Genomic DNA, 23,707 nt, shown 5'->3' on the forward strand with positions numbered 1-23,707 from the left:
TCCTCAGCTCCCACTTCCCATTTCCAGGCTAAGCTTTGTTATTCCCAGCACTGGCTACCGGCCATTAAACTTAGTCCCAAAAGGGGGATTTCTCACCTGGGTCTTATACCCACATTGTCAGTGATTAATGAGCACAAAGCAGCCAGGCAGACCCAAAGTCAACCCAGGAGAGCAGAAAGCAGCAGTGAAACTAGCAAAAAGCAAGCCATGCAGGGATCTGAACTTAAATGCAGCTAGGGAACAAACAGGATGGAGGGGGTTTAGGAGAAGGACACAGATGAGGCTGGTCGGGCTAATTAAGGCCAATTAGTGCAGGCAGGACCCCGATCCCTTTTGCAGGGAGAGGATGTGGGAGTGATGCTATAAGAACTGCTTGGGAAACTCAGGATAAACCAGCACTTCATCCATCCTTGGCACAGCACCATTCTCTGAGTACTAGCAGAGCTGCTCTGAAGGGGTTTTGTCAGAGTTGTTCAGATACTGTCCCAGCCTCAGGAACCTGTTTTCAGATGCCCTGAGACTTCAGTTTCTGTTAGGTCTGTCTATGTTCCAGGGATAGAGCAGAGCAAGAGTTTAATTTTCAACTGAACCTGCCTGAACAGCTCCCTGCCACAAAGCATTCTGCAATCCCATAGCTGAAATGTCACTTCATTTCCCCTGCTTTAGACAAAAAACAAAATCTAAAACCAAACCCCCCGCGCTTCCTCTGCAAGAATCAATCTGCCAGAGGATTTGCTAATCTGGATCTCTGTAACAAATTCAATTGGTCTTTCTCAAGTGTGATTTGCAAGCTCTGAGGCATTTGCACTTTGGTTTCCAGACACAAAGAATCACAGAACCATTTGGGTTGGAAAATACCTTTAAGATCATTGAGTCCAACCATTAACACAGCACTGCCAAGGCCACCACTAAACCATGTTTTTAAGCCCCAAAGCTGCTGCTGAGGCTCCTGAGCATCGGGCTGGTTTACCAAGCTGTAAGATGCATGTAAGGACAGGGAGAGAGCAGGTGATTTGCAACCACCTCCACTGTGCCCCAGGCACAGCCTGTCCCCTGAGGGTTGCAACCAACTGCTGACAAGTGACATCCAGCAGAGGCAGCCCTGTAGTGCTGGGCCAAGCAGCACCACTTGGGCTGATGCTTTAATCAGCTAAATCTGGGTTCTCTGCTGTCACCTCACTGGGTCACCTTGGAAAAGTCAGCTGGGATATAAGTTACGTGGAAGAGGATGGCAAAGCCAGCCATGGTCTCAGCCTGAAAAGGTGCTTTAAAAGTCACTTATAAAGGTATTTACCAAGACAGTTGCTTAGTACCTACCCTCAACAGACACCGAGTGACCCCGAAAAGCAGTTTACCACCCTGCTCAGTTTACAGTAAACATCTTGCTTCTGTACATGCAGCTTATTTTACACATTCACAAAATATGTGTCCACACATGCCAGCGCTGAGCTCAATGGCAGGAAAGTGCGAGAAACCTTCTTCTTCATTCCCATTCCTTCTCTCAAGCTGCAGGCATTGTCCAGTCTCTGAACACTCCTCCAAGCCCCATTGCTTTGGGTAGTGGTTCTGCCTCCCTCCAGCCACACTCCTGACTTCCCTGCTGGACCCTGTGGCTGGGTCTCCCTCCTCAGTGTCTCCAGAGAAGAAGTGAGCTGGCAGAAGTGCCACCACCTACAAGCTCTTACTGATGACCATAAATATCATTATTTGCACAGCATAAACCTGAATTTGTGAAATATAAACCTCTTCCTTTGAGGTGAGCTACATAAATGCCCCAGGCCCTTGTGTCTCTTGGCATAAGGGAGCAGCCAGAAACCCTCATGCCAGCAGCTATGTGGCCCCCATTGGAGCTGAGGGAAACTGAGGCACAGAAAAAGAAGGGAGAGTTACTGTGTGAGCACTCCTGCTCGGCTGCCATAAACAACAGCTACCAGGGCTGCTCCACAACAGATAGGGAAATCCAAGGTTTGAATGCTGATGTCTTGGGGATCAATGGAAGAAGAAAAAACATTCAGATGTGAACAGATTAGCTCATCAGGGCAGACAGCGACTGCCAGAGAGTGGCTGGAAAGAAAGACTCAAACAGGCAGTTCCGTGTCCCATCCAGGGCACTCACGTGTCCTTACGTGCTCCACAGGTGGTAGAGAGAAGCACCTTTGCACTGTTCTCCTGCTCCCAACAAAAGCACACTTGTTTTCTGTAGGCACCCAGGTGTGGCTATTGCTGTGAACTCCAATCCTATTCCCAGCCCTACTGATACGGGATGATCACGTGCATGTGAAAATCTGCCCGTGTTTCACACATGTCCCAGTCCCATCATGTTCTTTGCTCAACAGCAGGAGCAGGTTGCCTGAGAGCATCAAGCCCATAGAAGCAGGACAGCACACACCACCCCTCCACTTTCATACTGTCCATTCTGTATCTGGATACCTTGGAAGGGTTAACCCGAGGGTTTGCATCACTGCTGTTGATCGGTGTGGCACAGCCGGCTAAGCCAGAGCTGGAAAAAACTTGTTCCTTTACCTTTGTGCAGGCAGAAGGCAGCGAGGAGGTCGTGTGGCGCCTGGCAGCACATCCCCAGAGTCCTTGCAGTGGCTGTTCAGGTCGGGCTGCCCAGGGGAAAAGGTGTCCTGCAGCCAGGGGCAGAAGGAGGATGAAAGCCATGGGGTCTGCAGCCCCACTGGAAAGTCCTCCCCTGTAAGCAGGCACCCAGGGAGATGCGAGGGGAGCCAGGAATCTGCTGGACAAACTCAAAAGTTGGACAGGGCAGCTGCGAACAGAGAAGAGCTGTGCTTCTGCCTTTTTTTGCAGGTTTGCTGTTGCCGGGGAGAGGTTTTAGGCTGTCACCCAGCTAATTCACAGCACAGAAACAAGCACTTGAATTAGCTGCATTATCTGCGCCCAGCTAAAGTGGACAAAGGATTAAAGTGTGCTGAGCACCACCACCGTGATTTGCATCTCAGAGCCCCTTCCCACGGGCCCCCTCTGCTCCCAGCCTTTTTTTTTTTTCATTTTCTGGCTGTGAGCCAGCCAGCATAAGAGCCCTGTTTACAGAAATGATGCCTAGGTTAATATTGCAAAAGACTTCATCAAAGCCTGTAGTCTCTACTGAAGCACAAGGGTCTGACCATGGGCCATGAGCTGACCGGGCTGCGCTCGCAGGGATGAGCCGCAGCCACGCGGCGCCGCCCTTCATTCGACTGATTCTGGTCTCAGCCTGAGGTATGAAACTCACTTTCTGCCACCATGGCATATTTGAAATAATGAGCAAAATCAAACTATTATTCATGGCTAAAGCTGCACACAAGACCTAAATGCAGCTGTTGTTTTAGGGAAAAAACACTATTTGACTGCTAAGTAAATATTGCGCTGTACAATGACCTTATGGGCACTTTTTCTGAGCTCATCCAGCTGCCAGAGATTATTATTTTATGCATGTTTATTTATATGGAGAGGATGGGGAATGCTATTGCTATATGTTTCGTGCTGTCAGTCTCAAAGAAATCCAAACTGTGATCTCTCAGAAGCAGTTCTAGATCTAGAGAGGTAAAGCAAAAGCCTATCTGCCATCACTGGATTCTAATTAATTAATGGTTTTTAAAATTTTTTTTACCACCAGCACTTTGTAGGTAGGTTTAGTTTTCCTGAAAGGTTCATACTGAGCTCTGCTGTGACACGGAACCTTTACAGGTTTCTATTTTACTTGGCATTTGCAGTTTTTCCTCCTGTGCACAGGGGTTGAGTGACCTTAGCAATTGCCAGCAAGGGGACTCCATATGATGAAAGCAGGTGAAAAGGAAAATAAGGGCGGAACTAGGTAAAGCTAATTCATATCTCAGAGGAGGTGTGGTCCTGTCCTCTACCTGGCTGTGGTCACAGTCTTGTGAAATATAAAAGGAGAAGGCAGCTTTCTTAAACAAGCTGGTGCCAGGATCCTGTAGCGAGAAGGAAGGGAGGTGCTGGAAGAAATGCAGAGCAAGAAGTCAAGAGTGTCAGCTGGGAAAGGTGTGGGAAACACTGGTGCTCTGAGCCTCAGGAACACCATCAACTCTTCCCTGATGGCCTGTTTGCTGGCCTGAGGGTTACATGGTAGCTGCACTCCCTTCCCCAGCAGGCTGGCTTAGAGGAGAACGGAGCTATCATGTCCCAAGGAGAAGCAGCAGGACGTGGTGCTGCCAAGTCCCAGGACCAGGGATGGGCATGGATGGTCCTGCTGGCTGCGGTGATGCTGCAGGGGCTGACGTTGGGCTTCACCAGCTGCCTCGGTGTCTTCTTCACGGACCTCCAGCATGAGTTCCAGGCCAGCAACAGCCAGACATCGTGGTTCCCGTCCATCATGGTGGCCGTGCTGCATGGAGGGGGTGAGTGATGGCAGGGAATGGCCTCCTCCACATCCTGCCCTTGTGGTGCTGGTGGGGGGATGTAATGAGGATACTTTCAGGTTCTCATTAAGGCGGGTGGTGGAAGGAGGTCCAAATAGAGTGGCTGTTTGGAAGTACACAGCATCTCCAAGCCACTTGGATCCCACAGTCCAAAGCTAAATGTCCACAGACTCCATGCTCCCTTTTGTCACTCTCAGAGTCAGCCAAGACCCTTGGTCAAAGAAGGCAAATCCCATTCTCAGTCCAGTTTTTTCCAGATCAGCAAGAACATAGTTATTACTCACAGAAGCTCTTTGAATAAGCCAGGATGTGGTGCTGGAGCTCTGGTTCTTTCTTGGTTCATCTTGTCCACGAGAGCACATCTCCTTCCAAGTGCCACATGACAGCTCTGTTCCTTGTGGCTGAAGAGATTCCAAAAGCTGAGCTCCTCAGAGCTGCCAGCTGAGGCAAAGTCTTAAAAGCAGCTCCTTGGGCGGTGGCACGGAGCACACACCTACGCAGGCATCAGGGTGGATGTGAGCAGGGCTGGATCAGCGCAGAATGTGGGTCAGGAAGCACCCCCTGGCTGCAGCGGTGGAAGGAGTATTGTGCTCTGTGGATAGTGGAGTGAATCACTGGTTTTCCTCTTGAAATAAAATATGGGAGCAGTACAAGGCAGGGTCCCAGATTCCACACAAAGATGTGGGGATTCTTTTCTCTTTCTGCAGAGAGAAAACCAGCAGCTCAAGGACTTGCCAATGAATGTTCTGTGCTTTGTGACCCATACAAATCCTGTGCTTATCTGATAAAAAGACAACCCAAACCCTACCAGGCAACAGAAAGAAAGTTCCCAGTGTTGCCCATGTATCTGAGCTTCTCCCGAGTTCATTCCTACTCTCTTCCAGTGCTGGTGAAAGTTGATACTGCATTATAAAGGAAAAAAAAACAACCCCAGAGCCCTGAGTCACACTGATGCAAAGGCTTTGGCAGGTTCAGTCTGTCCCATGCAGGATATGGTTGGCAGCTACCTGCATGGAATTGAGAATTTGCACTTTAGCAGGAACAGCTGGGTCCAGAATATCAAGGTGCAGATGGAAAGAGATATCAAGGGAAGCATCAAGGGGAGGAATCACCACTAAGAGTCAGCAGAAATAGAGCAGTAGCCTCGGGGTTTGGAATTTGGAAGCTGTTGGGCATTCCCCATCCTGCTTTCCAGCCTTTGTGATCCTTCTGTGATTAATGGGAAGGATCCAATTGAGACCTGCTGGCTCTGGGAAATGGTCTCTGAAGCAGCTTGGTCCCAGCATGTCCAGGAAGGACAACTCTGGCAGTATCCACAAGAATGTAAATTATCCTGTCATCTTTAATGAAGTAATTGTTGTGTAGGAGGCTAGACCTACAGTAAAAGGTAATACCAAGACAGCCAATACATAGATCCAAAAGTTATAACTTAGATAAAGAAAGAATAGCCTCGTGTTGATATTCACAATAGAATCTGTCAGGGCACAGCCAGAGAGTTGTACTTTGCTTGCCAGTTATGTCTTCTGTTGCAGGGTGTTACAGCACAGGAGGGCTTGTGCTTGTCCCCCAGAAGCACGAGGAAGCAGTAACATAAACCAGAAGGAAAACCCAACAAACTAAACAGAGATCAAAGCCTCCCTCACAAGCCAACCACATATAGCTTTTGCTGGAACTTCTGACCTCCTTTGTAAGGGGCCAGGCTTTACTTGATTCAGGTTCTCTAGTTACATCCATAATTTCAGCACTTAAAGCTTTCCCTAAATTGCATGCTGCTGTCACCAGTATCTCTCAGAGGTGCCACTCTCTTTTCTTCACCTTTATTCTTTTTAATTCACAGTAATTGAAGGGGGAAAAAAATATTTGTTGCAAAAATTCGAAGAGGAAGGGAAATGGGCAGAACAGGTTGTGCTCAGAGTAGCCAGTACTGGGAGAAGGTTCAATGCAGGAGAGCTATGGAAGGAAATGGGGAAGGGCACAGGGCAAACAATAGCTCATAATTCAGCCAAATATATCACATTATCGGTGCTACGTTCCTAGGTAAAAGCCATTAACGATTATTTTGTTATAAGATAATTTGAGAGACCTCAGGGTCCTACATCTGTCTCCAAAAGGGGGTTTCAGCCCCTTACAGGTTCCTGTTCCTAGATATTCATGCACACCGAACACTCTGCACTAACTCATACAAATGCAACACTTTCGTCGATATTATTCTTGCAAAAGAAAGCACAAAAGTCCCAGGCAAGTGAGAAATAACGCTTGAAACCCAGACAACAAGCACCCAGGAACTAATCATGAAAAAACATTAAGTTTTTAGAGTCAATCTCATTAATTTGCAGTGTTCAATTTATGCCTTCCTGGGCTAGTTAAACAGCAGTACCATCCTTAATGACTTCAGCAGGAGGAAAAATAATCCAGTCACATTTGCTGGACACTTTTTCAAAGGCCAGTGAAGTCTGAGGTGAAAAATCTCCCAAGCAGATCAAAATACAGACAGCTGCACTCCTAATTTTAATAATGTTCCACTGTTCACTTGACTCTGTGGATTTTATTTCAAACCAGACATTGATTTAGGTCACAAATATGCCACAGGTTATATTCCCTACACTGACTAACTCCTAATTCTGCAGCTTACAGTCATTTTGTATTTGCTTCCATAACCTTAAATGTTCAGAATTGGGGAAAAAAAAAGTTAATAAAACCTGGAAAACCTTAAGGATCCTCAAGAGAACAAGAAAATAAACTCTACCTTCAGATCCTCTTCTGCCAGAGCATAAAGAGAAGCACCTTCCCACTGGTGGGATGCAGGTGTGAACTAATCTTTCCCTGCCCCAAAATTAAGGACGTTACATGTCATTAGCAAACAATTTATCACAATCTCATGGAATTCACCTGAAGTCCATTTCCAAGGGTTTTAATGAAAATCCATCACATCCTACTTGATGGTCAAAATCCCAGCAGATCACAGACTCCCCCTCAGCCAACAAGCTGGCCAAGTACTTGAGAAGCTCACAGAATATATTTTCTCTTCCTGTTTCCTCCACTACATTAAACTGCCAGGACAACCCTCAGGGTCTCTAGACTACATCACTTGATAATTGCAGCAATCCAGCAGGTACAAAATACTTCCTTCCTTCCTAACTGCTTCCTTTTTCCTTCTCTACTTCCAGGGCCCCTCTGCAGCATCCTGGTGAAACAGTTTGGCTGCAGGTTTGCAGTGATGCTGGGAGGGCTGCTCAGCGGGCTGGGAATGGTGTCTAGCTCCTTCTGCAAGTCCATCAGCCAGCTGTACCTCACAGCCGGCCTCATCACTGGTATGTACAGAGAGCAGGGAAAGTCAGCTGCTGTGCTGGACATGGGAAATGGGAGTGGCCCAAATAAGTGGTCACATTTTTCCACTCATCTGTGAAATATGAGAAGTCAACAGCCTCCCAGCACAGCAGAAATCCTACACTAGACTTGGCCATCCCACTAGACTTGGCCTTCACACCCCTTTAGCACACACCTCACCCACACAAGCTTGCTGGGAAGTGCTTGTCTCTGGAAAAAGATACAGCTCTCCAGAAGGTAAACTGGAGAAAAACGATGTCTGTTCTTTTTAGTAGCTTCTCAGCCTTTTGTCTTTCAAGAAGAGGAGTTTTTGTTGTTTTTCCAGTCTTGGAACATAATGTGTTTGGATAATGTCCTTCCCAGGTTCCCTGGGCTTGTATTTCACCACTCCCAAGCTGGGGGAGAATGGAGACATCTTTTTCTAACAAAAGACCCTGTTGGTTTTGAACAGAATTAACAGATGGGAACTTTTCCTTTCCAAATATTTCTCCTATGTAACTGATGTTGAACTCTTGGTTTTTAATAACACAGAGAAATTAATTCCTTACTCTGGAACCAATCCTGCTGGATCTTGCAAGTTAAGCAGCAGCCACTGCATAGAGAGAAAAACAAGCAATTTCCTGAGCCATGATGAAAGCATCAGGAAAGCAGCACTTCTTGTTGCATGTGGTATAAAACCCAAGTTTTTAATGAACAGTTCCAATACAATAACAATTTTAAGAATTGCAGGGTGTCCCAGAAAAATATCAGATTAAGTCAATATATTTACTATACCAAAGAACACAAATAGTTTAATTTAGACACATCCTTCTTCATCCCTGGTGTGGGGTTTCTGAGTATTCATCAGTCCCTAGGGGTTGTGTGGCCTGGCAGGTCAGAAAATGCTTCAGTGGCAGAGGAAGTAATCTGTGGGTACACCCTGAATTTGGGCTCTTTTCACCCTTTAAGACAACAAAGAAGAATCATTTATTCTCACCTTTAGGTCTGGGATCATGTTTCAGCTTCCAGGCAGGAGTGACTGTGCTGGGCTACTACTTTGTACGGTGGCGAACACTGGCCAATGCCATGGCCTCCACTGGTGTCTCCCTCGGTTTCACACTGTGGCCACTGCTGTCTCAATACCTGCTGGATGAGATGGGTTGGAGAAACACCTTCCTCATCTTTGGAGGAATACTACTGAACTGCTGTGTTTGTGGAGCCATCATGAGACCCATTCAGCTGGCATCAGAGTCACTTCCACAGTCTGCCAAGCCCAAAGAGGAACCAGGGAGCAGAGCAGAAGAGGCACAGCTGTCCAATGGAGCATCTCCTTACCACCCCACACTCCAGCAGCCAACACTAGTGTCCAACACTAGAAGGACAAAATGCTTCCAGATGCTGCAGAAGTACCTGGCTTTTGACATCTTCTGTGAAAACAAAGGTTACCAGATTTACACTATTGGAGTGACCTGGATGATGATGGGGTTTGCCTTACCCCATGTCTACCTTGTGCCTTATGCCACCCACAATGGGGTGGAGGAACGAAAGGCAGCTCTCCTCATCTCCATCATCGGTTTCATCAACATCTTCATCCGCCCTCTCACAGGGCTGCTCTCAGGACACAGAGTCTTCACAGGGAGACGCATCTACCTGTTCAGCCTGGCCGTGCTCCTCTGTGGGCTCAGCAATTTCATCTGTGTCATTTCAGCTGAGTTCAGTGTGCTCATCCTCTACTGCATCATCCTCAGCATAGCCATGAGTGGCATCGGGGCGCTTGTCTTCCAGGTGCTGATGGATGTGGTAGAGATGGACAGGTTCTCCAGTGCTCTAGGGCTCTTCACCATCCTAGAGAGCATCACCCTCCTTATTGGGCCCCCACTCACAGGTGAGAGAGGCGATGAAAGCTGGCTTGGGGAAAGGTGGTGGTTTGGAAACTGGTGACAAGTGTTTGGGAGCATCAAGAAAAGGAATTAGAAAGTTTCCAGATCCATGGTGTAGGTGAGTTATGCAAAGGGAGTAATATAAAAGGTAGTGTCAGAAAGAATAATCAGCCTGTTCTGACATCTGGAAAGTAATTTCTGCAGCTGCATCAAGAGCACACTGAAAAATGACTCACTTGGTAAGTGATCTGATACCTATAGGAGCAATGACAGCTTTTTTCCAGTGGCAAGAAGTTGACAGGAGTTACTATGAACTTTTTCACCATTTTGCTGGTTCGCATCGTTTTATCCATGAAGTCTCAAGGAATTGTGAACATCCCATTAAACAAATTATTTGTGTTCAAAATTATTACTCGTCCTACATTATTCAAAAGCCCCATAGTAAAAGCTTCTGTTCAATCTTCTTTCCAAGTTCTGGAGCATATTAATTTTTCTCTGGAGACAAGAAAGGAGCTAGTTATGACTCTCAGTCCAATAAATTATTCACAGTTCACTCCAAATGCCACTAAGTGACCTGTTCAATACACACCTGCTCCTGCACTACAGCAGTAAATTCAAAGACTAACAAACAACAAATGTCAACATGAGCATGTCAACCTCAGTTCAGGCTTTAGCTCTCTTCTCCAGACAGTGAATTGTGGCTACTCAGAAGGAAAATTATGTCTGGTTCAATAATGTGATGGTAACATGCAGTGTATTTCATGGTACTCCCTGGCATTAGCGTGTCAGTCACTTTTCTCAGAGCAAAAAAGGTCCTTTCTTGGTCATCGATGACAGGAGCAGCAGATGGGCAAAACAAAGCGCAGTAAAAGCAGCTCCATTTCTGTTTGTAGTCCTAAAATCTGCTACACAAAAGTACACTATACAAAGAAACATCACCAATCTTGACTGAAAAATACAAGCAAATAAGCATTATTCCAGTATTTCTACATTGATAAATAGCCTATGGAAGGCATCATGTATTTGGCCTAAATATCACTTTTCCATCTCTAATATTAGTCTTAAATCACTCCCTTGATATCTCATACTTCCAAATGGTTTATATTAAGGTCACTTAATGTTAGTCATAATCTTGCTGTGCTGTGAATTTCCTTATCCCTCATTATACAGGATTAGAGACAATTATTCAATTCAGAGACCTTACTATATAAATTTCTGAGCTATTTCTCTATCTGGTTGTTCTGTTTTCTGCCCTAGGATGTAATAGGGTCACTCATTCCAAAAGCCAGTGAGTGGCAGTGGCACAAGGGTCCTCTACTGGGCAAACAAAATTAAACAGCAGGTTGGGGAAAAATAACAATTTCCTTCCTTTCCTGATTTGTCTATGTATTGAAAAATACTTTCTACAGAAGTATCACCTCACTTGGGACTACAAATAAAAAACTAAACAACCACTAGAATCCAGAGGAGAGAACTCATCATAGAATGCTTGTCTTTTGTATATGGCAGTTTGCTGAATGATTCAGGTTTGACATTCATGTAAATGTATGACTTTAGTGTGCCTCTTCTCTTTGGCTAAGCTATGACTTCTATTTCAGGTCTCCTGGTAGACATAACCAGTGATTTCCACTACGTCTTCTACAACTCCAGCTTCTTCCTGATATCGGCTGCATTATTTATGGGGTTCAGCTTCTGTGCTCTGGAAAAAAAAAACAAATTGAGAGAGGCTTCCAAAGCATGTTCGGACAATCCTTCCAGATATCAATACAGTGAAACATCAACAGAACCAAAGGCTGAAAGTCAATCCCCGCCAGCATTTGAGTACATCACGAGCATATGAAAATAAAGAAGGGGAAGAAAAAGTCTGTACCAAGCAATGCACGGCCCAATACTGATGGCAGATGAGAAAAAGCCAGTCTGCTTTCCACAACTGTCATCTTCCTTTTGCACTTCCACTCCATAGGACCTTGTCAGATTCCAAGACCTTGTCCAATTCCAGACCATGGACCTAGTCCAGAACCCAGCACTAGCCAAGGAGATGAAGCACAAAGAGATCTAAGCTCTCCTAAAGCAAACCATGGGATAACAGCCGTGGGACCCAGTGCCAGGAGACAAAGGCTGTGACAGTTCAATTGGGTTAAGTCACCACCTTTAAGAAGTCACTGGAATTTCACAAGCACGTTCCAGTTGGAACTGCTGGATAACATGTATTAATGGGTAGTTCTTCACAAAGAACTACTGTTGCCTCATCTGAATACACAATTTTGGTGCACAGGCTTCCTGTTTGCTTCCCATGTTGGCTCTGGCAAGACAAACACTTTCCATAAGAAGTGTGTTATTATTTTCTGCATCTCTAAATACTATACAAAAGCAGCTGTGTGGGTTGTAGAACTTGGACAAGTCTCTAGTAAGATCAGCGGTTTTCTCTATGAAGCACATACATGAGTTTTTCATGCCGGGGACTACTTCAAAGCCTCAAAATTCAAATCCAGAGCCTCAAAAAAACCCCAAAAAACAACCCACCAAGCCTTGGAGTGCCTTCCAATATATATATAGCTTCTGACCATTGCAAGATAAGCATTTTGGCAAGAAGCACATTTCCTCACTGAAATGAAACATTCACTGGGAAGTTCTCACTGAAATATTGCAATATCATGATCCTTAAAAGTCTGAGATTCTCTGCCAGGGTAATACTTGGGAAAGTTTAATATTAATATTACTTATTTATATTTAATAACAATAAAACCCAAATAAAGGTTTAGAGTTCTTACACACTCTAAGACACTTCCGAAGTGCAAAACCACTTAATTTGAGAGCTTGACTTGCTGTTTGCAGACATGGCTAGTAGATATAAGAAAAGAAATAACTACTAGAAATTAAAAATTCCTGAATTCTGGCTTCAATGTGCTATGGAAGTCACCAGAATAGCCCCTGGAGCTGTGACTACCCCAGCTAGACCAGCCCCTGCTCTGGGAACTGTTCTGGCAAACAGCAAGTGCTTCAAGCACTCAGACCATTAAACCATACAGCCAATATTGGGTGGGTAAATGCAGTTCTTGCAAACAGAAGTAATTGCATTTTTCCTTTTTAAACACAGTTTCCCCCTCTTATTAGTCAATCCCAGTAGCGCTTTGTTTGTATGGACTAGCTCCCTGTGTTTGCTTTCTCCGCTCCTGCTTTCCCACATTACTCATTCACCTTCTATTTAATAACAGATGAGGCTTTAAAGTATATCAACACTTACCACTTACAAAGGCACATATTAGAAGATTTTTACTACACAGATTAGAAAATTTCTTAGTACATTAGAAAAACATTCTAATATAGACAGTTTGTAGCACCTTTGCTGATCATTTTCATATAGAAATACTCAAATACGCAAATAAAAATATATGTATTTGTTTAGATATATACATAAATACATAACCGACTTCAGATGATAATCCTACTAAGAGCTGAAGTTGCTAGCACTTAGCCTGGTTTAAACTTTTTTACAAGGTAAAAATAAATATCTTTCTTCTCATGTTCTGTCTTCCCACACCATTACAATGTTAAAATATTTAGCATTACTGCATTCAGTGAAGCTTCTTTGCTTATCCTTCTATTTAATGTAGCCATAGGTAGATATTTTAGTGCCCCCAGCTGAGTGGGTTATCAGCCCACCACTCTTGTCACTGGTGCCACGTGGATCGGTCCATGACTAATTTGCTTGATATGAAAATCAATTGTATTTGAGGTAACACAAAAGACATGTTCTCACAGCCTGTTCCTTGTCTTATCCACAGAAGAACATCCATCCATGTAATTGCTTCAATAAAAGCAGTACAAATTTCTGCAGAGTCCACTCCCACAGTTTATGATCTTTATTAACCTTTACCTTGCATATTTACACCACATGAACCATAACTGAACCCTCCTGCACCATGTAAAGTTGCCGTGGTTTCACCGAGCCGTGTTAGTTCAAGACAAGGTAATTGCTCCATTCTGTACCCAAACCATTGTACAACCAAGGTGGAATCACCTGCTGCTCTTTTAATTCACTCCTTGGCTTTGTTGCATTTTCTTCCCAGGTAATTTACGTCACTGTGCATGTATTGTGCCCTGTTTTTACCTTTTCTCCCTCAGCTTCATGAATTGCAATCCCGTTATTTAAACTGGAACTGATCCAGAAGCAGCACCACCACAAGGACAGCAGCACTGGGATGGAGCAGCAAAACATACAGAGAGGTGAAAATTCTTTAAGTAAGTAATCAGTGGAGAAAGGTCATCTGCTTTGCAGAATAAAGCGTTTAAGCAGCAAAGCTTTGCCATACAATGCAACAGTCAAATACCTCGACACAAGTTCACTTATTTTCATATACTTTATATATTTAATATATTTTAACATATTTATACGTAAAATGTATAAATATACGAAATCTAGTGAGAGAGAGGACTAGCAACCACCTTTCCACCTGAGAGGAGGAGACTCGCCCCCCGCCCACAAAATGGCGGCCGCTCCCGCCCCGCCTGTGGGGAGACGGTGCCGCCCTTTCCCGCCCACAAAATGGCGGCGGGCGGGCTTTTCCCGCTACACAGCGGGGTCCGCTTCCTCCCATTCCTCGGTACACCCGATCTCTGAGCCGACACAGCCCAGGGGAGCGGGCAAGCCGGTGTGGTTGCCCGCGATGGAACTGGGTCGGCTGGAGTACCTGCAGGCGCTCGTCACCGAGTTCCAGGTGACGGACAGCACAGGTAACTAACGTCGCTATTCGCTCGCCCCCTCTTTTCTAGCTTTTCCTCACACACCCGACCCTTTTCACTTGCAGAGGCCAAGGAGCAGGTGCTGGCGAACCTGGCCAACTTCGCCTACGATCCCAGTAACTACGAGTATCTGCGGCAGCTCCAGGTGCTGGACCTGTTCCTCGATATGCTCACCGAGGACAACGAGAGCCTCGTGGAGTTTGCCATGGGTAAGGGCTACCCCGAGGCCCTGCAGCTGTTACCTGGGCACGGGACACCGGGCCCCGCGCTCGGTTTGCTCTTTAATCGGCCCCAAATTCACGCAGGGCTCTAAAAACAAACCCACACTGTGCTGATAAAGACTCGTTTAGTGTACAATGGGAGAGAAGTCACAGGCATGACCCTCCATGTCCTTACAGAGCATAATGAAGACACCATCTGGAAAGGATTTGTTTGGATTTTTTTCCCAAACGCTACCTGATTAACTTTTTACTGAAATCTCTTCTGTAGAGAAACAGTCAGGTTTTGCCAGATACATTGTACAGATCCATTCTGCCATTGGCAACTGGTCTTCTAGAATACTTACTAGACATTTTTTAATAAATCTTTTAAGGAACTGCCTTACCACAATTTTTCATGGTTTGAACATAAGCTAAGGGGCCAGATGCTGTGAGTGGTTCTGTAAGATGATATTAATTTGATTTTTAAGGTTTGTTGCTGCATCTTAAAGTTTCAAACATTCTGTGCTTCTTGGCTACTAACTTCTATTCTCTGGATTTCTATAGCACCTGCAATAAACTGCTGGTTTGTGTCTTCCATGAGGGATGAGTGAGCATTCCTGGAATCATTCTGTGGAAGCAGCTATGTGCAGCAGTAACAGTGCCCTCTAATGACACACAGGATAAGGAGTGTGCTGATGGAAAATCATTGGAAACAATCAAAAACACATGACCTAGGGAACCATTAAGAATTTTCCATCCATACAGAAGATCTGGATGTTATAAAATGGGATGAGCGGTGAATTACCATCACCTCAGACACTTTTCTCTTACCGTTCCAGGTGGTCTTTGCAACCTGTGCTTGGATAAAACAAACAAAGAGTACATCCTAGAGGCCAATGGGGTGGAGCCCATCATCAACTGCCTGTCCAGTTCCAACGAGGAGACCGTGGTGTCGGCCGTGACCACACTGATGTTCCTGACGACGACGCAGTCACGCGCGCAGACCACGGCGCTGCCCGTGGTGGAGTGCATGCTCCGCTTCTCCCTCTCAGCCAACACACGTCTCAGTAACCTGGCATCCATTTTCCTGCAGGATTACTGCAGCCCTCTGCAGGTGGAGGAGGCCAGGAACCTCAGCAAGCACACAGCAGTGGGGATTCCTCTGCCCAAGGACTGAGTAGGGTTGCAAAGACGGGAACCTCCTGCTGCTCTCGCTTTCTGCTCAGCAGGTCAAGAGCAGCATTAAAGATGGAAGTTTGTCCCACCAGTGCTGGTGTTTAGTTAACAAACAGGATGGAACAGCACTAACATGGCAGCTGGGCCAAGCACACAGCTAAGCCTGCAAGCAAATATTTAAAATAAAGCAGGTCATGGCTGAACATTGGAATGTATTTTGCCAAGTGCAGCTCAGCACCCAGCTTGCACAAATAACCCTTCACAGCAATGAGGAGTGTTCTGCTCAGGTTATTGGGCAGAATTATATCCACTCAGGTTCCTGGCTAGTTGTGCTGCACCTCTCCCATTCAGTGTCCATGACAAGTGATGCTAAGTGTCAAGTCACTGAAATGTCACAGAAATTTATTCTTCCTGTAGAGAAAGGAATTTCCCTGCTCTAACAGTTCACAATCTCCATCCTTGTGGCACTAGTTATGCCATCATAACTATGTTACGTTTTAGCTATGGCATCATAACATGCCCTAATCATGGCACATCTAGGGAATCTCTGCATAGGGCAGGCTGCAAGCTACTGTATAAATGAGGAAGTGGCAAGTTTGTCTTTCATTACCACAGGTGAGAAAGGTGAAGTAAAAAAAAAAAAAGGTGGGGAGCTCATGGCAGTCTGGCTCATGAGAACAGCTGTCTTGTAAAAGTTTCTGTTAATAAAACATTAACTTAAATGCTGTGTCATCAGTTCTGTGAAAGCTCATGAATATTTTCCTCCAGCACTTGCAGCCTTTGCCCACTCAAGCACATGGGCCAAGAAATTGAAGCCAGCCTAGTCTCTTTTGGCCTCATTGTCAGCCATGAGGCAAGAGAAAACCCAATAACCAGGATGGCTAAATATATAAAATTTAAAAGGTTTGACTGTTGAGCCCAGTGCTTTCTGGCATACATCCACACAGGATCTGCAATTGTTTGAGAGCCTTTTTTTTTTTCCCCCTCTGTCCTCAGACAGCACAAACCAAACTGGAGTGAGGTTAAACACACACACAAAAACCCAACCACAGCTGCTTGTAGTTGATTGTTTCTTTTCTCTTAACAGCAAACATCCAAAATGCTACAGGGATAACTGAGTGCAGAGCAACCTTCCAGAAACCCAGAGCCCTGAGGAGCAGCTCATTTCTTACTGTGGCTGATCCCTGCAGTGACAGTGCCTCCTGGGCATGGCAGGGGATAGGCTGGTTGTTCCCTGGCCGTGGGAAGAGTGCAACATCCCCTTCCTGCACTACTGCCTGCGCTTGCTTTCCAGGATGGCCTTCCAGTTGTCAGCCCAGGAGTGCAGGCGCCGGCGCGGGGCCGGCAGCTGGACGTGCCTGTTGTGGCAGCAGGTGAACAGGATGTGCTCCCATCTCGGGTTCAGCTCTGCACCTGTGGGAAGGGGGGAAAAGCTGGAATCAGCTGGGGGGTGGCTCCCCAGCCAGCAGCCAGCCATGGAAATGCTGTTCAAACCTTGGATAGTGTCCTTGTCATCAAACAGCAAGTCAGCAGCCACCACAGTCTTGTCTCGGGTCAGAATAATCCGCTCCACAAACTCCGGTCCCAAGTGTTTCTCTACCCACTTATACTGCAGAGACAAGGAATAGCTGAAAATCCCGCTGTGCTCTCAGTTTGCAGCTCACTCATGTCAGACCAGCCCTAACAGAGCAATTTCTTGCCCCTGTAAACCTTCATCTGTGTCTAGGAATCCCCACATGGAGACTGGCTGCGGCCCAGGATGCTGATTAAACCTGTTTGTGTGATAGCCTTCACTCAGCACCGCCCTGGCTGTGCCCAGCTATTGAGCTTGTGAGAAGCACTGGCTGCTTGCCCAAAGCACGTGGGTTGTACCCATCTAAGTCATTCCAGTGACCAAAGTCCCCCCTCCATTCTTGTGCCCCTACAGCCTCCTCAACACAGCACCGACCTCTTTTGGGACATCAGGTTCCAGATTTAGACTGAAGTAGGTTTTGTTGGTTGGTGATTCTCTAGAGTGGAATCCCCTGGGAATAGCCCATCCCTGTTGGGGGAACTACAACAGTTTCTTTGCCATGACCTGCTGACACAGCTGGTCCCAGCCCAGCTCCAAGAGCCCAAGGCTCACGTGCTCCACAGTAATTCTGACACCATGTGGCACTTGGAGATTCCCTGTCCCGAGTTACTGCTCTGTGTGTGGGAAAGTATTCCTCAGATAGGGGTTGAGGGAAGCCTGGCAGCTGGAGCAGCTACTGTCTTCAGAAAGGAGTAGCTCCAACTTGGGTAGTATGAAACACCAAGGCCTTGCAAAAGCAGCATTAAATTAAACAAAAACAATTATCTCCCACCTTTTCCACAATGCAGTGCTCGTATTTCCGGAGAGGGCTCGTGCAAAGGAAGACTTCAGTGCTGAAAAGAAACAGCCTTTGTTAGCAGTCAGGAGAAAGTATGTTACATCCTGGAAAAGGGCAGCAGGGTGAAAAGTCTCCTTACTCCTGCATGTGGAGCATCTCCTGCATAGCTTCCAGGGCTCCTGGAATTGGATCCAAGTCTAGGAAGAAGCCAGGCGACTCATAGACACTGGCTACCTTGGCCTGCAGGAGACAGAGGACGATAAGCAGTGGCTGTGCTCCATCACAGCAGTCTCCAGTCACCCTCTGTGCAACAGCCTGGTGCTTCCCCACAGGAGTGAATTATAAAATTTCTCACCTTTGGGTTCTGGGAAAAGTCCAGCTTGGGCACACAGAAGAAGTCACATTCTCATGGCTTGTGAGGAAGCAGAGCCGCCCCTGGCCTGGCTTTGCTCCCACCATCAGCCCTGACCCACTGGAGTCTCTGGGGGGGCTGAGGGAGACAGACCTCCCACCCCACACCCTCCCAGCAGGTTTCTTTCAGCTGACTCTGGTGGGAACCAAAGGAACAAGTTGGAAGCTTCTTCTCCCCTCTCACATTTGGCTGAGATTAGCTGAGGGCTCAGGAATTCACCAGGAATGGGTGGGCAGACACAGGCACTGCTCATCAGCCCCTTTTCCTTCAGAGCAAACAGGGTACAGAGGTGACCATGCCAATGGCCAGGCCAGCACAGCCACACCTGGGGGGAATCCCTTCAGCAAGAGGAAGGATGAGGATGAGTGTGCTGGGAAAGCTCCATGACTTTGCTGCTTTTTGATTTTCAATCACCCACATACAATATTGTTGAAGGAACAGGCAGCCTTGGCTCCAGCCTGGATGGAGCTGTTCCCCTGAGGTAATGGGCTGGTGCAAAGTCTGCTCCAAAGACTCTGAGACTGCAGCAGGAAGTCCAGAGGTGATCCCTGTGCTTCCCCAAGAACTTTCGGATCTGTAAGGTGACCTGTGCACCCCATGAGCCCTATCTGGGCTGGGTTTGAGGGTGCTGTGGGACACTGCTCCCCTCACCTGGCTCAGCACTGGGCTGAGCTCTGCAATTAAGGGCTTTTATCTCTTTTGTGTCTGCACCTGCTCTAGGTGTAAACCCACTTCCCACCTACTGGTGAAACCTGTACTTCCATACAGACAGGTGGGATGCCACATGAACCAGAGAGGAAATTAATGATAAACAAGTGGTGAAGGAGGTTAGCTCTAAAGGTAGAATAATTTTTAAGTGAGTGGAAGGAAACAAGATTACTGGTGGAACAATGTTATTCCAGGCTAATGTAGCCAAAAATGGGACAAGAAGGTATTTCATATGATACAGTACAGTAGCATCTTTAATCTCTGGAAGGAAGAGCAATATTTCCAGGGCCATTTCCAGGTAGAAAGTCCACACTGTCCTTCCTGTCGTTTTTCTTCTTAATTTACTGGTGAGACATTTTCACGCCTTTTACTATTAGGAAATTTACTGGCTTGAATCCAGCTCTGGTTAGTTAATTTTAAGAATTGCTCCCTGGTGACTGTTCAGTGGCCTGTGTTAAATGAGTGTTTCACAGCAGGTCACAGCTGATGGGTTTTCCCCTTTATTCCACATCCCATCACAGCGAAGGACCCACAGCAGCACTGAGGGCTGAGGCCCCTTCCAGGCCTAAGTTTCACCTTCAGACAGAAAGGTTATGCTTCCAATATCTCTCTACCTTGAGACACAAAAATCTTAACTTCCTTGGGGTCACATAGTGAACTTTAAAGGTGCCAAAGCAGCATTTTTCCACAAGCATTGAAGTCATACATTCCCATGTCACTGAACTATTTGGAAAATTTAATTCTTGTTTAGTATTCTTTAAAGGCAGGCTTCAGGCTTTGCTTAGGCGAGTCCAGCTGAAGGTCTCCTTGTTCTATATCACAGTGGAACATCAACAAAAACCCATTTCAATTAAGCAGCAGTGAGGAAGAGTCAACATTAAACCAGACTCCCAGATCCTGAAGCTCACTCAGTTATCAGCACCTATAAATACTCATAAATCAACAGTCAGAAAGTTGGAAGCACTGCCTGATTTCACATGCAGATCAGAAGTGGTTAAAGGAGCCTGTCTAGGTTCAGATGTGGCAATCAGATCTGTCCGGATCTCTGTTTCCATGCAAAGCCTCCCTGATCCCAGCAACAATTCCCTGGAGCTCTTCCCAAGGAGATTGAATTACAGACCTGGTGCTTGTGTCTGAAAGCACTTTTATCCTACAGCAAGACAGCAGAAACTGGCAAGTTTCCACCACGACACAAAAAAGTCTGGCTTTTTTGGAGAAAGAAATTTGATTTGATGACTGTTGGAACCAAAAGCCATTTCCTCTCATTAAAAAAGTGACTAGAAAAAGAAAGTAAAACCATTTTCTTTCCTCATTTTCATGCCACCAATGCTGAACGTTTCCTTTTAACTCCCATTAGTAAGATAACAATTTGGATACAAAAGTGGAGGGACTACATCTGTCCTTATGCTTTCCCATTTGCAGGACTTGAAAGTAATTCTAGAAATTTTTACCATCGGTGGGGATGTTGAATCCCTTTCTTTAAACTGCCTGGGGCCAGGAAACATAGGGAGATATCTCCACCAACACAATGGCCACACACACAAGAGGGCAGGTAGGCAAGTGCAGTGAAAAAATCTTCAACAAAATAAAATGGATTAGAAGGCCTTCTAAATAAAATGGATTTACAGTGTGAAATTAATGATCAACTTGCAATCAAAACAGAAACAAAAATGAAGTAATGGCTCAAGTTTCAAGGGGCAGCTGCTCAGCACCAACGAAGCATGAACACCATCCAGGAAGAGGTCATGCATAAATCATTACCACAGCATTTCCCAGGCCATGTCACAAAAATATCCCCCACCCTGGAAGTTCATGGATAGACACAGCTGACACCGGCCACAAAGAGCCTGGTGTCCAGCTGACCCCCTGGGGTCCAGCTGACCCTCTCCTTTCAGTACTGACAAAGTGCAGACTCGGTTTCCCTGCATGGACACACGGCCCCACAAACTGCCCTGGGTGGGCTGCCTGTTCCTGCCAAAGCTTTTCCTGCAGCTGGAACCAGTGACTTTCCACAGGGATCCTCCTGTCCCACAGACACTCTATAGAGCCACAGCAGAACAAACAAGGGCTCTGTTTTTAAACTAATGTATGGCATTTACATAAAACCCAAAGGAGCCTCAAATATTTATAACTTTATTGTTCTGCCAAACACACCTAAACCAACCCAAAGCTCCAGAGATTACTGAAGGAGACAGACATAGCACAAGCTCCATAAAGCTAATTTCCTTAGGAAGTCAGGCTAGAACAGAAAGATAAGAGCTTTCTGCCACTGCTGGTGTGCGTGGGATCCAAACCAGTTATCTGGTTATTTCATTGCCACACCTAAGGTCTGGGGAGGAACAGGATGAGCATGAACCAAATTAGGGAATAAGGATTCCAGAAACAGAAAAAACAGATCAGATTGCAGACCTTCCAAAAAAGAAAAAAATAAAATAATGACCCCTTGACTTACATGCAAATTATTTTATTTTTTTTTTTGTTCATGGGATCCGTTTCAGGAATACTCATTTAAACAAAAAATAATGTTTATTTATGCAAAGTAATAGCCAAATTTCTGTCTAATGACTATATTTATGGGTTTCTGCTTCCAGGAACTTTTCACCATCAATAGTCATCAACCACAACTCCGGCAGTTTGGAGCCTATGGAAATGCTGACTGAATCCACCACTCCTGCCCCTTATTCTGATGCAGGAGCCTTTACTTCACTATGGAACAGGAGTGACATGACTGTGAATTGTCATTTCTTAGCAGTAAAAAACCCTGGGCCCAGTACAGGATCTTAAAATGTGCGATTAACTTCTCAGGGAAAGTGTTCAGCACAGCCTGGATCAGTAGTTTCCTTAGAGAGTCCTCAACTGTCCTGTGGCGACCAGAAGGAACAGTGAAGTCTAGATTTACAGTATTTCTAATTTTGTGTTTCATTCAGCCTTAATTTGTACACTGACAATCAGTGACTTCTTCCAGGATAACCAGTCCTTTACAGTGTTTGAATTCTTCCACCAAGCCATTCACTGAACCATCTTCTTTACCTATTCATGTTCTTGCTCTTGCTTTGCAGCAGAATTATAACCTCCTCAAAGCTCCCTGAGAACTCTGCATGTGCTCACATGGTTCCACAGCAGGACAAGAACTGTGCGTGTTCTATCTGGGTTTGTAGAGAATGAAATCCTGTATCCGTATTCCCTCTGCATGCCCTGACAAGCCATGGGTACAGCAGGTAAGAGATCAGGAACAGTAGGAGAAAGCTGATGGAACACCCTCCATCCATGCAAACTGCTGCCATTTTTAATGTTTGCTAATGGCTGAATAAGTAAGAGAGGTTTGCAAGGCAAAATTACAAACACTGTAAATCCAGACTTCACATCCTTCTGGTCACCACAGGACAGTCAAGGACTCTGTAAGGAAGTGGAACAGATACTGATCCAGGCTGTGCTGAACCCCTTCCCTGAGAAGTTTATTGCTCATTTTAAGATCATGTACTGAGCCTAGGAGTTTTTTACTGCTAAGAAATGACAATTTCATTTCCTTCCTGTTATATAGAGAAGTACAGGCTCCTACCAGTCTGATAGACTGGAGTATGAATCCAGTCAGCATTTCCACAGGCTCCAAACTGCCAGAGAGCGCTGATCGATGACTGTTGATGGCCAAAAGTTCCTGGAAGTAAGACTCTGTAAATACAGCGAGTAGGCATGAATTTGGTTATTATCTTACATAAACAAACATGATTTATTGTTTAAGTAAATATTCCTTAAATCCCATCTAGGTATAGAAGGACAAAAAAAGCTGCAGGTAATTTAAGGGTTTTTTAAAAAACACTGGTCCCAGGCTAAGCTTTGCAGAGCCCGGCGGACAGGGAGAGATTTCCCAGCGGGGTGGGGAGGGTGTGTTGTCCCCGCAGCCGCACTCACCGCCAGGTCCTCCCGCAGGCTGCGGTACTGCTCCCGCACCGAGAACCCCCTGCGCTCCTCCAGCTCCACGCACGGCTCCGCCGGGAAGCGGGAGCGGAATTCCCGCAGCACCGCGCCCTCGAAATCGGCCAGGACCCCGTCCATGTCCACCAGCACCCGCAGCGGCGCGGCCGCGCTCCCCATCCCGATCCCGATCCCGATCCCGGCGGAGCCGCTCCCGGCACACGCGAGCGCAGCGCCCCCGGCTCCGCACCCGCCAGAGCGCTCATGCATATGTATGAGCTACATGAATATTCATGAGGGGGCGGGGCGCCCCAGCGGGAACACGGCTGGGCTCCAGCAGGAACAGAGCAAAAACCCCCAAGGCAGCCCCCCACCACCCCTCGGAACCCCGGGATGCGGCTGCCAGGTCCCCGCCCCGACAAGAGAGAAGCACAGTGGAGCCTCAGCAGCCATCGAGTTCTGCTGGGGGCATGGGGTTTGCAAAGGAAATATTAATTTATGGGTTATTCCCCATGCTCTCAGTGCAGGGCACGGTGCACATCAGGTACGGGGAAGCCCCCCGGATGAAGGAGGAGCGTGTCAGAGCAAATCCAGTTCGGTAGGTTCAGCACCCCAGGGCAGGGCTTCTCCAGCAGTG

The 23,707-nt window shown here is 46.3% G+C and overlaps 3 protein-coding genes across 10 annotated transcripts; 2 read left to right on the forward strand and 1 right to left on the reverse strand.

The window, feature by feature from the left end:
- Window positions 1–1,593: 1,593 nt before the first annotated feature.
- SLC16A5 (solute carrier family 16 member 5) lies at window positions 1,594–13,412 on the forward strand. Of its 6 annotated transcripts, none has more exons than XM_088065393.1 (5): window positions 1,594–3,222; window positions 4,112–4,361; window positions 7,550–7,693; window positions 8,692–9,573; window positions 11,167–13,412. In XM_088065393.1, the coding sequence occupies exons 2-5, from the start codon at window positions 4,142–4,144 to the stop codon at window positions 11,406–11,408; spliced, it is 1,488 nt and encodes a 495-aa protein (XP_087921519.1). In that variant the 5' UTR covers window positions 1,594–3,222; window positions 4,112–4,141; the 3' UTR covers window positions 11,409–13,412. The 6 variants fall into 6 exon arrangements, 5 of the variants coding, with proteins under 5 accessions (XP_087921519.1, XP_087921522.1, XP_087921520.1 ...); XM_088065396.1 differs by having other exon boundaries at window positions 4,115–4,361; XM_088065394.1 differs by lacking the exon at window positions 1,594–3,222 and adding an exon at window positions 3,253–4,005.
- Window positions 13,408–16,766, forward strand: ARMC7 (armadillo repeat containing 7). Of its 3 annotated transcripts, XM_088065398.1 has the most exons (4): window positions 13,408–13,538; window positions 13,694–13,810; window positions 14,377–14,520; window positions 15,351–16,766. In XM_088065398.1, the coding sequence occupies exons 2-4, from the start codon at window positions 13,771–13,773 to the stop codon at window positions 15,686–15,688; spliced, it is 522 nt and encodes a 173-aa protein (XP_087921524.1). In that variant the 5' UTR covers window positions 13,408–13,538; window positions 13,694–13,770; the 3' UTR covers window positions 15,689–16,766. The 3 variants fall into 3 exon arrangements, with proteins under 3 accessions (XP_087921524.1, XP_087921523.1, XP_005526804.1); XM_088065397.1 differs by lacking the exon at window positions 13,408–13,538 and having other exon boundaries at window positions 13,554–13,810; XM_005526747.3 differs by lacking the exons at window positions 13,408–13,538; window positions 13,694–13,810 and adding an exon at window positions 14,058–14,302.
- NT5C (5', 3'-nucleotidase, cytosolic) lies at window positions 16,744–23,297 on the reverse strand. Its single transcript, XM_005526749.3, has 5 exons — window positions 23,068–23,297; window positions 18,178–18,278; window positions 18,033–18,093; window positions 17,182–17,296; window positions 16,744–17,100 (listed from the first exon to the last, which is right to left on the reverse strand). Exons 1-5 carry the CDS (start codon window positions 23,248–23,250, stop codon window positions 16,958–16,960), a joined length of 603 nt encoding a protein of 200 aa, XP_005526806.2. The 5' UTR covers window positions 23,251–23,297; the 3' UTR covers window positions 16,744–16,957.
- Between the last annotated feature and the right edge of the window lie 410 nt (window positions 23,298–23,707).

Source organism: Pseudopodoces humilis, chromosome 21 (assembly GCF_049639895.1).
Source record: "Pseudopodoces humilis isolate 2021_Gansu_Grassland_sample_001 chromosome 21, ASM4963989v1, whole genome shotgun sequence".
In the NCBI taxonomy this organism is placed as follows: domain Eukaryota; kingdom Metazoa; phylum Chordata; class Aves; order Passeriformes; family Paridae; genus Pseudopodoces; species Pseudopodoces humilis.